General features: G+C 41.3%; 1 protein-coding gene across 3 annotated transcripts in view; it reads left to right on the top strand.

Annotated features, from left to right (window-relative positions):
- The window catches only part of SLC9A9 (solute carrier family 9 member A9), a 537,427-nt gene that overhangs the window by 6,181 nt on the left and 515,716 nt on the right, over positions 1–15,530 (top strand). For all 3 annotated transcript variants that reach the window (XR_003429705.1, XR_003429706.1, XM_027091611.1), the window contains exon 2: positions 9,720–9,922. Coding sequence is in view for 1 of the 3 variants with exons in the window: in XM_027091611.1 (XP_026947412.1) it covers positions 9,720–9,922 (203 nt within the window). In the remaining 2 variants the exon portion in view is untranslated. The remainder of the gene's footprint in view (positions 1–9,719; positions 9,923–15,530) is intronic.

Here is a 15,530-nt window from a genome sequence, read left to right as displayed (position 1 = left end):
GGAAAAAATCAAAGATGTATAGCTCTGTGTAGGTTTTTAAAAGTTGATTTTAAGAAAATAACCTCCTATGTATCCTGCTGTGCTTCTGAATCACTAAGGAGCTGCAGAGGAAGCCCGTAGAGCAAACTACTGTGTTGCCTCAAAGGATCCCATCTCAGACTCTAAAGGCCAATGATTGTGCACATCAAGAAAATGAATTTTTGATTTAAACTGTTTATGGAGATATTATATATAGTCTAAATGGTTAGGCAAGTGGTAACATGATAAACTAATATTTGCTAAACATTTATTATGTCAAAATAACATAATAAAAATAACTATAACAAGTAGCAATAATAAAAATAGCTAACACAAATAGCATTTACAGTATGAATTATGCTGTCATAAGTACTTTACATATATTAACTCATTTAATCCTCACAACAACCTTTTTTTTTTTTTTTGCGGTATGTGGGCCTCTCACTGTTGTGGCCTCTCCCGTTGCGGAGCACAGGCTCCGGACGCGCAGGCTCAACGGCCATGGCTCACAGGCCCAGCTGCTCCGCGGCATGTGGGATCCTCCTGGACCGGGGCACAAACCTGTGTCCCCTGCATCGGCAGGCGGACTCTCAACCACTGCGCCACCAGGGAAGCCCAACAACCATTTTTTATGTGGGGAAACTGAGGCACCAAAAATTAAGTAACCTGCTTAAGGTCACACGTACTAGATACCTAAGCTGGGACTCATACCTTGGCAGTTTGGCTCCATAAGGCCACTGGGTATCACAAACATGGGTGTGTTTGTGTGTGCATGTGTGTGTTGCACGGGGGAGGTATTGTCATTTTTATGTTACAGATGATGAAACCAACACTCAGAGACATAAAGTGACTTGCTGGTAACCACCAGGGCTGAACTTCAAACCCACGATCATAAAACCCATATTCTTTCACCTGTATCACACATTTAGCCCTAGAAGTGTTGCCGTTACTTAATAAATGTCTATTTTGTGCCAGGTGATAGTACTTTAGAAAGTTTATAAAAGAAAGACAGAGATTGAAAGATCTAACTACACATTAACCCTCATGGCTAATCATCACCATATCCATGCAGAAAAGGTCTGAGGATCTTCAGTTTGTATATAAGGAAACAGAAACAAAAAATTTACAACTATGGCCAAGGCTGCCCACAATAATTGGGAGAAACACCATTTTTGGAAGCTAGTGCTCTCAAATTCTGGCCACAGTTGTCTTCTCGTCAAAGTCTGCTGTTGGTATTTAACTCTCCCAGGAAGTTAGGAGTGCGGAGAGGTTGGGAAAGGGAGGTGGGTCGTTAAGTTTTCTTTTTACCTTGAGGCCTCAGAAACATTATACTGTCCATAGCCAAAAGCCCAGCATGGGAAAGACAGTGGGGGCAATATTGTGAAAGCACATCCACACCAAGCAGCTGGGTTGAAATGTCCCAGTGAGAGTGATGAGGCTGCCCCGGAAACACCTGCCCCAGCATCAGGGAAGGCGGTGTTGCAAGTCCACAGTGATTCTGGTTTTAAATGCCTGTGATTGTCAGAATGGGTGGGGAAGGAACTGCAAATGCCTTATTCATGTGGAGTGTGCAAAACTAGGCTTTCATCTAACCTTAGTTTAATGGAATTAAATTTTTGGAAGAGACTGAAGATAAAATTACTTATACCTCTGGGCTCTCCAAGCTTGATGAAACCTGTGTGCATGAACCTGAGGTGACATGGATTTTGATGGAGTTCTATGACTGTGATGGCAGTCGTATTGGTAGAAACTGCTGTCTTACAAGACAGTGCTTCTCACAGTAGGGTTCCAGAAGCATCAGCATCACCTGAAAACTTGTTAGAAATGTATATATGTGGCCCCCGACCCAGCCTTATTAGGTCAAAAACTTGGAGTCCAGCAAAGCAGTGTTTTAATGAAACTTTCAGAGGTTTCTGATGCACTAAAGTCTGAGAACTACTCCACTAGGAAAATGAAACATCCAGTTTCTAGTTTTGTCTCCTTTTCTCCTATCTTTTTTCTTTCTCACTTCATTACCCTGCTGTGATGAAGAGAGGGTTTGGGAGACAATCTCCATGTATTGGAGAGTCCCTTCCTCTTTCACTATCTAGAATACTTTGTGACATTTCCACCTCTGGTTTGAGAAAAAATAGACTGTTCTGTGTAAACATTATAAAAGAAATCATTTTGTTTTAGTCAGTATTTATCTAGGTAGATATCTCTATATTTCTTTTGTAAACTTTCTAAGATGATTTCAAGGAAGGGTATTAGCTACATATAAGCTGTGGCTGAGATAGTTTCTAGAGAAAAGTTACCTATAGTGTTATGTTAGGAATCCCGGAGTGCTGTGAAATGTGTGTGTTTGTGTGTGTTGTATGCACAAGTGTGTGCATGTGTGTGTTGTCTGGTATGCACCAAGGATGGATGTGCACATCGGGCAGCCTACCATGGTGGAAGATCTCATGGTTGGGACTCTGTCATTTCACATATGACTCTAACCTGTGAGAAGATAGAACTTTGAATGGATGAAGCATCCCAAGGTGGAACAGCTTCATGGACCACTTTCCACCTTGGAATATCATGGGATACTCTTGTGGGCAGATGCCCCAGACAGACCTGTTCTGAAATCGTTATGGGATGCTTTTCTTCAGCAAAGCAAGTTGGTAGTGAGCCAGCACAAAGCAATAAATTATGTCCCTTTTAGCAACACCCACACCTTCCTTTAGTCCTTTGAATTTAGAAGGTTGGTGGGAGGGCAGAGAGAGAACAAAAGCCCTAAATAGCCAGAAGGCATTGTATATTTTTACTTTTGGTTCTATCCCTGACTAATCTCAGTGTAAAACTAAACTGCTAAAGGAAAATGTTAGGGAATGCATTTAGCATTTGAAACTCAAACCCATATCATCCCTGTAAATCAGTGTTCTGACAAAGGCTTTGATAAGACGGTAGAGGTGGATAAATATCAAGTAAACAGTTAAAAATTGTAGCGATAACACGTAATATCTAATATTTGTGAATACTATCTTACAGTTAAATGGTGTCCACCGATTTGGCTTCCTTCGAATATTTATCACACCCTTTCCTTCTTCATTTCCACATTTGGATCCCTAGTTCATATTTTTTAATCTGAGTGACTGAAATAACATCTTAGATTCCCTGCCTTAAAGAGTCTCCCACTATAAAAAGTCTTAAGAGTGGTAAAGAACACTCTTCCTTGGCTTTATTTTATTCCTGTCATCTTGAAATTCCTCTTCTCAAATTCCTTTGTTAAATTCTTTTTCACATAAATAGACACTCTTTCTGATGTTAACTTCCTCTCCATGTTCCCACTGTTTCTCAATTCTCTTTTCTCTCTTCGGATAATTTTCTCCAAACGCTCTTTCCTCTGCCCCGAAACAGAACAAATCTGGCTCTTCAAAAGGAGCTCACTCTGTTCTTCCTCAGGATCTTCTTGGCAACCATCTCTCCCTCTTGAACACCCTCACTGGGGTCCTTGATCTCAGGTGCCCTAGTGGGCCACCCAAACTGCTCGATGTTCCCGATTAGCACCCCACTTATTTATTTCCATGTGCTTCTCCCTATAAAGTCCACGCCCTCTTCTCTCCCTTGCAAATCCAGTGCATCCTTAGGAAGCTCCTCTGCGAAGCCTTCCTTAACACGTTAGGGGGTGGAGTTAGTTGATCTCTCCTTTAGGGTTCTTTGGGACTTTGTACATTCACTTGTTAAAAAAAAAAAAACGGTATCTGTTAGGATGTGTTCCACTGCTAGTCACAGGAACCCTGACTCAGACAGACTTAAGCAACATGGCAATTTATTATCTCCCATAACTAGAAGTCCGGAGAAGAGTAGTCTTCAGGGCTGGCTGATTCAGCAACTGCTGTTGTTTTCAAGGATGCAGGTTTCTTTTCCTTTTCTCCGCTCTGCCATTCCCAGTGCTGACTTCAATGCCGGGCTGGGAGCGAGGTGGGCATGGCAGTTCCTGGTGTCCTGACCAGGCACAATAATAGCCTGAGGAAGAAGAGAGCTCATCTCTCCTCGGCCCCTCTTTTAGGATGTCAAAACTTCTCTAAGAAGCCTCCTAGCAAGCTTCTCTTCACATTTTATTGACAGGAATAGAGTTACATGCCTTCTAGTACCAATTATCAGCAAGGGGAATAGAAACACCCTTGGAACTGAGAGAGAGGTCACCTTACCCCGAGCACATGTGGGGAGGGATGGTTAGCCGAAGAAATCAGGGTTTTGTTGGGAAAAAGAGGGGATAGATGCTGAGTTGCCAATCAGCAGTGTCTGATACCCTTATTAAGTTGAAATATCATTTTACGTAGTTTAAGGATTTATCTTGTTTTTTCAGTAAGAGACAATACCTCATTTATTTAGATTATTCTTGGTAGCCACTCCGTGCATAGAGAGTGACAGAACTACAAAACTCAGTTCTTCAATCTTCATGTATTAACTACATTTTCTTGAGGCTCCTAAATTCTCTCCAATGTCACGTGGCATTTAAATATACCTGTGTGATAGTCTGATGCATGTGTGTAGTTGGGCTTGTTGCTTTGTGTGACTCCTACAGGAAGAGAATCTGAAAGGAGCCCGCTGGAGTGTGCCATGCAGTGTGGCAGTGTGCGTGATAGTGTGTGCACACAATCACTGGTCTGAACATAGCCAAAGAGATTTCAACATGTTGTGTTTTAAAAACCATACTGTTATCCATTTCGTTATATATAAATATGGTCATTATATATAAAAGTAAATCCCCATCTATATTCCTCTGAGAAAATTCTCTTTAAGATAACATTTCAGCATCATGTAGAATGACTAAATAAGATGCAGGGGAACTGGTTATGAAATGCAGGCTTAATATAAGAAGACACTTAGGAAACCCTTGTACCTTATTCTCACTGGAAATCAGGATCATAGGATTGGGCAGAAGGAAGACGCCTGGTAGGATTAAAATACTTTAATATTTTATGATCAGGGCCATATTTTATTCATTTTTATAATTCCCACAAGTCCTAGAGCAACGCCTTCCATGTCTGTAGCATGAAAGCAGAAGGAGGGAGGAAGGGAGTGGGGTTTTCTCATATTTTCAAAGTGGAGAATGGAGGGCCAGTCCAGAAAGAGGAGGCTCATATTTCTAAATGTTTCGCATTTGAGTGCTCTTGAGGCTCTTTCCTCCTTCCTTCCTGCGTCCCTCCTTTCCTCTCCCACAGACATCACCATGTCAACTGTATGTCAGGCATCTGCTATGAGAGTTATATTGCAAGCTCTGTAAGGACAGGAACATCACAACATTTGGTGTGATGCTCCTTACATGTGACATTTTAAAATGTTGGTCACTGACTAACTACATAAACTCAGAGGATCCTTTTCTTCTTGAATCCAAGGGAGTTTGTGGACTTGGAGAAAGTTGGGTTATAACTGCCTAAAGTGTTTGGCTTTTCTAGAGAAAAAAGAGATGAAGAATAGCACAGCTTCTGCCCTAAACAGTCTCATTATCCAATGGGGGTGACAAAGCCAAACTCTACAGAGCAGTGCTGAACAATATATATCTTTATATGAAATGGGGCCCAAAAGGGTGTGGTGCAAACTATAAGTACTCAGAGATTAGGGAACTTAGTGAGTACAGGCTGCATCAGAGCACAGGTCCCCCAGCTGGGACTTGAGATGGACTTTGTAGGATTGTGAGGACCTTAGGGATGAGGTCTGTTGTCCAAGATCTATCTTGGGGGTTTGTGTGCTTCTGGGGCAAAGTCAGCGTTCACTAGAAAGCAAGTTCCCACTGCTGTCACCCTAGTTGCCCAGATGCTCAAACTTGTAGACCCAGGGGATGCATCTGGACTAGAGTTTCTGCTTGGAGAAGGTAATGCCACCAGCCGGCCAAGTGACAGAGCTCAGCAAAGTGTCATGCTTGTGAGGATACAACCTGGGGTCAGGGCTATGCACACATGTGTTTGTGGTATTGCTTTGCTGGGACAGGCTGCCTCCTTTTCTCCTCGGGCAGGTAGGGTTCTGGTTTGTGGCTTACCAAAGAGAGTACTGGTTTGTGTCCATAAGTCATGGTAGACAGTCCCCTCTTTTCTTCTTCTGTGCACAAGTGGTTGATGCTCTGTTTACCCTGTATCTTTGTGGGAGTATAAAAATAACCCCTTTTCATTAGCATTTTCTTCCTACTAGCAATCCTACTTTATCTGTCACCTGCTGTCCTGCAATACTGGGCTGGAGTGTGTTAACTCAACATTCTGCGTTTGTGTCAGCATACAGCTAAAGCTCTGAGTGGCTGTCAAAAGCATTATGAGGCTCTATGAGTAGGTGTCTGGCCTCCAACATTAAGGATTTTCTCGTTGCTGCTACTGCACACAAATGGGTGGATGCATTTCTTAACCGAGTGCATGGTGAGGCTGCAGCTTCCCCACTGGCCCTTGTACTGTGCCAAGATGTTGATTCCTCTCAACTCTTGGGATTGGGGAGAAGGAGGGCCAGGGCCTTCTGTCTAGTGTGTTAATTTGGGTCCTCCAAGAAGCAGATGCTGGAGAGAGATTAGCTGTGCAAAATGTTTATTGGGGGAAAATTCCTTTGAGGAAAAATGGGGAGGGAGACTGCGGATGCTGGGCCAGCTATCAGGTCTTGGAGCAGCCCAACCAACCCCTGTGGAGAGAGGGAAGGAGGGGAGGCTGCGTAGGAAAAGGTTTAGGCTGCGGTGCAGTTCTAAGAAAGGTTGGGCAAAGCTGATGCGGAGTCTTTGAGCCATGGTGACCCTTCAGAGGAGTCCCATATCCCTGTCTTAGTGCCCCTGCTGCGATCAGTCATTGGCTGGGTTCAGCATGACTGCAGTCATGAATTCCAGACCATTGGTCAGACTACACACTCCTTGTAGTGGGAGATCTATCTGCAAGGTGCATTTTCATGGCTATTACATCTGGTCACCTCTGGCAGCGAGGAGCTTACTCCACTTACTCCGGTGTGCCGTTCTCGAACGCTGGAACCAGAGATGGTACAGAGGGCCAGGCACGGCCATTTAGCTTTTGAGGCATTGTATGAATTTAACCACAGAAACCCAGGTACTAAGCACTTGTTATTATGACAAATACTTGTTTTCCCTGCTTGAGAAAAAATGGTGGACACTACATGTTTACTTCTTGCTACCGCACTGAAAGCATATTGCAAAAATAAGCGGCTCACGGCTCACCCTTTGGGAATTTCAGATATTACCAATACAGGTTCTCTCCATTCAGGCCCTATGCATGTAGTACCTTGTTTCCCTTCTTTATATTCCACTTAGCAGAAAGGAGAGGTCATAGTATCATCCGTGGTAATTGCCAAGTAACTTTTAGAAGACGAGTCCTTCCTAGGATTCCACTAGAGTGTTGGAAAAGTGATGTTCTTACACAGGCACCCTAAACCATGTGCAGTGTATGTGGTGTGTCTTCCCTTCTCTTTCCTGACTTGTTTTATTGTAGTCATTTGACACTGCACATGGAAGGCTGCCCACTGTTCTATGATGGGTCAAGTGCTCATGGTGGTTACATACCCATCACTTATTTTTTCTTGCTGGCAAAGGTTAAGATAAAATATTTCTCACTATTATGGGGGAGTAGGCCAAATACTGAAGCAGGAACAAGTAAGGTAAAAATATTTTTGACAGAAATCTGCTTTCATTCTCACCTATTACTCTAGCTCTGTACATTACTGCCAAAGTGATAGATCTTATATGAAAATCTGACTGTTTTACTGTCCTGCCTAAAATCTTTCAATAGTTCTATATTACCATTGGGTTAAAAATAAAAACTTCTTAGCATGACAGAGGAGTCTCTTTATGACCTGGCCCCTGTGGTCTAGAGTTTTTCTCTCTCTTTGTCTCTGTCTCTGTCTCTCTCCACCTATTCTCTTCTTACTCCAATGCTGATTCCCTAAATCCATCAGATTTCTTAAATTCCTCTGTATTTATACATTATATTATTAGGTTATCCTAGTGACTGTTAACACTGAACCACTCACATTTCAGTGACTACACAAGTGAAGTTAACTTTTCACTCAAGTAACAGTCCAGTGCAGGTTTTCCTGGTTGGCGGATGGCTTTCCCCTACCTGGTGTCTCAGGGACGCAGATTTCTTCAATGTGGTGACTCTGTCTACCTATACCTATAGGGCCTTTGTTTCTGCCCCATCCATATGATAAATGGGGAAAGAGAAGGGAGAAAACTCACCTACTTCTTCAGTGCTGCGGCACACATCACTTTTGCTTATATTCCATCGGTGAGAACCCAACCAAATGCCAGAGAGCTGGAAACACAATCTCTGGCCAAGCAGCCACTTCCTGACAACTATTCTACACATTGGCAAACAAAAATCCTAGGGAACATTTATCTGTCTCTGCCGTAACTCACGTGCTGCCACCCACATGTGCAGCCTGGATCCCAACTCATTCCCTGATTCAGGTCATCTGGACAAATCTTATGTGACCTTCTAAGATTCATCTAAAGCTTTGCATCATTCACAGAGCTTTGGAGTGTCTCCTCTTTATACTCGTATGACACAGGGGACTTACCAGCGGTCATAGCACACGTCACGTTGTATTATAATTGTTTGCTTATGGATCTTCACTTTATAAACTTCAGCTCCTGTAGGACTGGGACTGTATTTTTATTTTAAGTCTATAAATGTTTGAAACAAAATATGCACCCAACAAATGTTTTATTGAATAAATGAAAGGCCATTAGATGACTAGATTTACAAAAGAGTGGTTAAAACCTCCAAACTTTGATGTTTTAATGAGTGAACGGTGGATTTATCCTAAAACAAATACATCAATTCTAATTTTAAATTGAGGAATGTGTGGACCTCTAAAGTTTCTTTGTGATTTTGTTAATAAATCCACAATATTAAGAGAGTTCACATTTATCAGATTACCATGAGCATCCTAACAGAGTCTGTAAACTCAAAAGTCAAGGACTGTCACTTGAGTTCAACTCTTTGCTAAGGGAATATTATATCATTAGAATGCATTTGGCTGCAGGTAAGCAGAAACGTGATTTTACATTGTTTGAAAAATTAGAAAATGTATTATGTCACATAACAGGAAGTCTAGAATTAGGGTAGCTCCAGGATAGGTTGATCCAGGGCTCAGTGAAGGCATCCAGGACCTGGGTTCTGTCTATATCTCAGTCCAACCATCCTCAGTATATTGACTGTGTCCTTGGACTGTATCCCCTCAAGGTCACAAGATACCTGCCAGCAAAAAGTAGAGAAACATATTGTCTTGATCATATCCTGAGGGAGAGAATAAGAACACTTGTCCCCTAACCACAGTATATAAGTGCAACCTTTTAGTCTGATGGGGCTGTCTCAGATATGTGCTGATCTGTGAACCAGAAACTTTCTCCAGGGGAATTCCATCTCCTGACTGATTAGATTACAGTATCTCTCATGGAGCCAAGGTTTTCTTGAGCACTTGGATGGATAGAAGAGGTGGGTAGCTCTCCTCTCCAAAACCTGTGGGTCCATTAGGAAGGAAAAAAGGAGAAGTATTAACAGTGTCCATCGCAAATATTTTAACAATACAGTCTGTTGAGCTGGTATCTGTGGAAGAGTGAACAATTTTCTAAACCAGGCAACGACCCTTTCTCCTGCCACCTACACAAGTTACAAATCATATATTTGAAAGCATCTAGTAATGAACATTTTAGATTACATTTCTCCAGTGCAATTATTTATTCTTTATTTTAGGCCTTGTAATGGGATTAATTTTACGATACGCTACAGCACCAACTGATATTGAAAGTGGAACTGTGTATGATTGTGGAAAACTGGTCTTCAGCCCTTCAACTCTGCTGATTAATATCACTGACCAAGTTTATGAATATAAATACAAGAGAGAAATAAGCCGGCACAACATCAATCCTCATCAAGGCAACGCTATACTTGAAAAGGTAAGGATCCTCCCTCTCTGGTCACATATTTTTGTTTTCCAGTATAAATAATTGCGTCATATATGAGCTACCATAAGTAACGCATCCATACACATACATATGCCCTTTTTCAACACCTCACTAATGGGGTGATTTAGCTAAGTGGTTAATGCCTTGATATACTCTGATTTTAAGCTCAGTTGTCTGTATTTTTTTTCTAGACGTTGGAAAAATAATGCTTTTTATTATAACTGTTTTGCAAGCCACAGTTACATTAGGTAAAAAGATAATAGTAATTAAGCTGACTCTGCCTTTCATGTTACTTGATTCAAGTTTTCACATGTTTTTTTTTTTTTTTTTTAATTTTTGTTTGCGTTGGTTGCTGCACATGGGCTTCCTCTAGTTGCGGTGAGCAGGGGCTACTCGTTGTTGTGGTGCGCGGGCTTCTTGCAGTGGCTTCTCTTGTTGCAAAGCACAGGCTCTAGGCGCGCAGGCTTCAATAGTTGTGGCATACGGGCTTAGTAGTTGCAGTGCTTGGGCTCAGTAGCTGGGCTCAGTCGTTGTGGCTCGCGGGCTCTCAAGCACAGGCTCAGTAGTTGTGGCGCACGGGCTTAGTTGCTCCACGGCATGTGGGATCTTCCCAGACCAAGGATGGAACCTGTGTCCCCTGCATTGGCAGGCAGATTCTTAACCGCTGCACTACCAGGGAAGTCCCACATGTGTGTTTTAAGTGTTGTTGTATGTATTACCAGCTGGCTATGCAGTTTAAATCTCCCTTAAGTCAAAAGGAAAATGGAGGAGAATAAAAAAATTTTCACTTGCAAGCCTTGATCTAGAATGGCTGACTTTTAGCTGCCAACACAAAACGTTGGCCACTTGGCTGTTTATAAATACACTGACACACAGTCAATCTCAAGAGATCTTGACTCCATCAGTTTAGTTAGGGAATCTTAGATTGAAAAAAATTGTGAAGTTACTCATCTTTTAAAAATGTTTTTATTATTGCAAATGCATGAATTGCTTCAGTTATTAGGAGGGAAACTTTCTTCTACTATCAGGACTCTGGGTCAGAAAACAGGTGAGGTTACCTTCTGTGGTGTCTTGTGTGTGGATCAGTCTTTGGAATAAGTGAATTTGTGTTTAACAACACAAGTACATGCTAAGAATCAGGATCTTATGAGATTTATTCTAGATCGTTTTGTGTCAGAGCCGAGAACTTCCTTGCTATTATGGAAGTGCACTTTATCAATTTTATCCCATATAAATTTAGCTTTCTTTTAAAATACACATTTTTTTTTTCATTTCAAGAGATTTGAGACAGGAGGGGAGATACATGATCTGGATTTTTCTTCATTCAAGATGAGAAATTTCTAGTGTTTTTTTTTCACATTATCTTCCACTAGCACATTCTAGATTAACTTCCTCCTAGCACTTGGTGAGGGCTCAGGAAAGTCAAACTGATTATAATACTCGCCTAAATCAGACTTAGTAAAGTGAAGTGAAGCACAAAAAAGCAAATTAAATAATGTATTTCTGAAGTAAATAGGAGCAACTTCTAGATCTGCTATTTTGGATGATCTCTTCCATGAGATTCTTTCTATTTACATGAATAACAGAAAACTATCTATCCTGAAATAATTTTTTAAAGTGACCTTGTTAGCGGCATAATTTAAACACTGTCTTCAGTTTTACTTTGCTTAGTATTGGAACATAAATTATTTCCCTCCTCATTCTCTTACCTATTTTATCTGCATTTCTAAGCAGTACTATTTCTCCAAACAGGTTGACCACCACCGCCCCGCTCCCGTCCCAAAGATGCTGATAATTATCTCTGTTTTATTTATAGCAAATTGTTCTCTAACAGGATAGCCTACAAACACCTGATCAGAAATTTTGTTACTGTGTTGTTCACCTATTGATTTTTTTTATTAGCAGCCAAACTCCAATGTTTGCTTTTGAAAAATTAAGGCAAGAGATGGAGAAAATGTCTAAGTTTCTGGGGCCTTCTTGATCTTTTCATTGGGTGGATTATGAGTTCTGCACATGAAATGTTCCAATGACCTTGAATGCTCAAGTATTTTATAGACTACCTTCTAAATTGTGTGACTTATTGACTCACAATTAGCATTTGTTCCTCGTGGCATCCCAGGTTGGCAATAGGCAGCTCAGTACCCAGGGTAAATCCTCCAGCTCCTTGCTGGTGGAGAAAGGGGCATCCACTGGTACACTTACCATATTAGACAACTTTAAGTGGAAAGGATCATTTTTATAAATGGCCAGAGTATATCTTAACACACATTTGTTGCTTAAGTGCCAATTTGGGGGGACCCTAGTTAGTCTGCAAAAATGAAATGCCCATAGTCTGTATTTGTTACTGGGAATTGTCCACTGCATGCAAGTATTCATATCAATCGAGCAATTAATTTATGTCAGATGCAAAAGAATTCCAAAAAAGGGCCTATTTATTGGAAGGCTTATAGGGAGGTAACATGGAGTAATGGGAAAAAAATTCAGGACCAGATAGATCTGCCATCTATCCTTAGTAAATTCCTTGAACTTCCTAATCTCCAACTTTTTTATTTGTAAAGTGGGGAGATTAGAACTATTTTGTAGGATTGTTTTAATGTTTAAATGAGATGATGTATATAAAGTACCTGTCATAAGGCCCTTTATGTTGCTGTCACTGCCTCTACTCCTACTTCCACTGCCACTTCTAATACCACTGCCAACACCATCACCACTGCACTACCTCTAAGACCAGTGCTACCATTGCTGCTACTAATATTTGAATGCTTAATATATGCCAGGGATTAATAAAATATGTGGATTTTTTTCCATTTATTTAACATCCCTTGGGGAGATAAGACCAATGTATAATATACGTTAGTATATAATTCAGTTCTAAATTGTATCATATAGACAATGAGAATTATGAAGCTTTACGGATTAGTTGTCATAGATACTTGAGCTTGTTAGGAAGTCTTCCTGGAGGATGTGGAACTTGAGAAGGGCTTTGAAATGTGGCTATGGCTTGAATAGGCAGCAGGATTGAGTTCAGAAAGATGTGGGCAGGACTGGAGGGTGAGGCTGCAGGAAGTGATTATCTAGGTGAAAAGGGAAGAAGGGCTTCATCAACGCTTTGGATCAACAGAACCTGCTTGATTTATAGGAACACTGTGAAGAGAAGAATCTAAGATTCTAAGGCTTCAGGTCTGGCTGGGAGAATGTGGGAGTCCTAGGATAGAGGCAAGGGAGGGAAGGAAGATTTGTGGAAGAGGATGGGTGCAAATGACTGTGGATCTGCATCTGGAGAGAGATCATCTAATTTAGAGCAAGAAAGAGCCCTGGGCTTCCCTGGTGGCGCAGTGGTTGAGAGTCCGCCTGCCGATGTAGGGGATGCGGGTTCGTGCCCCGGTTAGGGAAGATCCCGCGTGCCGTGGAGCGGCTGGGCCCGTGAGCCATAGCTGCTGAGCCTGCGCGTCCCGAGGCCACAACAGAGGCCCACGTACCGCAAAAAAAAAAGAAAGAAAGAGCCCTGACTTGATTAAGTTGAACTCCATCATTTTATAGAAGAGTAAAAGAAGAACTTAAGCCCTAAAATTGATTTAAGTCAGTGATTTTCAAACTTGTCTGAATTTTGGAATCATCTGAAGCTGCAAAAAATCCTGATGCTTGTGTTCCACCCCTGGAGTTTGTCATTTTACTGGTTTGGGCTGCCACCTGAGCTTTGGAACTTTTCGAAGATCACCAGGTGATTTTTTTTTTTTTTTATACAGCAGGTTCTTATTACTTATCTATTTTGTACATATTAGTATATATATGTCAATCCCAATCTCTCAGTTCAACCCTCTCCCCGCCCCTGCTTTTCCCCCTTTCACCAGGTGATTCTAATGTGCAGACAAGTTTGGGAACCACTGATTTTGGTCCTGTGTTGTGTTCAGGTGAATATAGTGAGGAGAGAAATGCCACTTTTCTGCTGCTTCTCCTCACCTCCACTGCTGCAGATCTATCAGCCCCTTTTATACACAAACTACTTTTCTTGCTTCTGGACCTCTACACGTGTTATTCTTTTTGCCTAAAATGGTTTTACTCCTTCTCTTTGGGTGTCAGCCTCCTTCTTATCCCTAGAATCTTGAAATGCCATCCCTTCAGAGAGGGCTTGCGCTGTGATTTTCTCACACTGTATCCCCTCTCTCTCTCCTGCCCTCTCTTTTGTTTCAAAGTACTTAGCACCATATGAAATTTTATATGTATTTTTTTGCTTATTAATTATCATTCTTACATTGTTTGATGTCCACTAGACTGTAAACTTCACAAAGGCAGGGATCATGCCTTTTTTATTGACCAGTGTATCCCCAAAGATTACCACGGTGCCCGATGCATATTGCTGCTAAATAAATAGTTTGTGAATGAATGAATGAGTAAATGGAAGAATCTGAGAGCTTGGTGGAGTATATACAGCTAGACTGTTTGGAAGTTATCATCTTGGAGTTGGTAGAATAGTGTCCTGGACACTTAATGGTTGAAGAGATTAAGATATTATCTAATCTTAGTTGTGTACATATAGATAGAAATTCATATCCAGAGAAATTACATGGTAGGTCCAGGGCCCCACTACTGGTCAGAGGCAGAACGGAGACCCATAGCACTTTACTCTGAGTCCTGAGTGATGTATCATATCCCACACCATTGGACAGGCTCTCGAGTGGCCCTGTGGACAGAGAAGGACTGAGGCCTGGGCTATCTTACGCTGAGATGGGTGGAAGGAGGTGAGGACCAGTGCTGGAAAGAGAAGAGGATGGTCAGAATTACAGAAAGAGGTCTAGCACCATGGTGTTACAGAAGCCATTGGTGCGGCTCCACTGGGACCTTTTTCTTTGTGGTACAGATTTAAGGGAGTATTTGGCCTTTGTTTCCAAAAGTTACAGGATGAGGAGATGAGTTTTACTCTCAGAAGAATGTAGTTTAAGGGCTTGGATGAAATTTCTGACTTCAGGATTTGAAGAGGCTGAAATAAATTCCTGTGCTATAGAATCATCTCTTGGAGTACTTGTAAGAGCACGTGCGTTTCTGAAACGGTTAGGCCTTGATGTGTTTGGAAACAGCTCTGGGCTTGATGGCTCCCTGAGTTTCTTCCAATAAGAAGGTATAAAACTGGAAAATTTGAGAGCTGTTGGCACGTATATATGCAGCAGTGTACTGTGCTTTTATGCCACATTATAAACATATAAAAATTTCAGGAAATACCATATGCCAAGCTTCTTTTGGTCATGCTCAATGCAGATAAGGAAAAAATATTTTCGCTTAAAGATGTGTGAAAACAGTATTTTTCTATATGTTATGAGCAGCTGATGATCTCAAAACAACCTTCTGAGAGAATAAAACTAGATCGTGTTGCTTTGTATCTATCCAGTTAATGTTTCCAACACTGTTTGTCAAACTGTTCTGTGGATCTAATGTATCCTTAAGTAGTTTTAACTGAGTGGGGCCTATATTCTATTACACAGTGGCTTTACAGACATTAATTTGTTACAGGGTATTTAGGCATACTAAAATGTCTACTAAGCATTTCTGAATTTCATATCAATAGGAAGTTTAAATCTTGCTCTTGAAGAGCAGGAGATAAAAG

Source organism: Aethalodelphis obliquidens, unplaced genomic scaffold (assembly GCF_003676395.1).
Source record: "Aethalodelphis obliquidens isolate GAN/ISIS:26980383/991018 unplaced genomic scaffold, ASM367639v1 scaffold72, whole genome shotgun sequence".
NCBI lineage: Eukaryota > Metazoa > Chordata > Mammalia > Artiodactyla > Delphinidae > Aethalodelphis > Aethalodelphis obliquidens.
The sequence above is the reverse complement of the archived record's forward strand: the minus strand, read 5'-3'. Positions and strand labels throughout refer to the sequence as shown.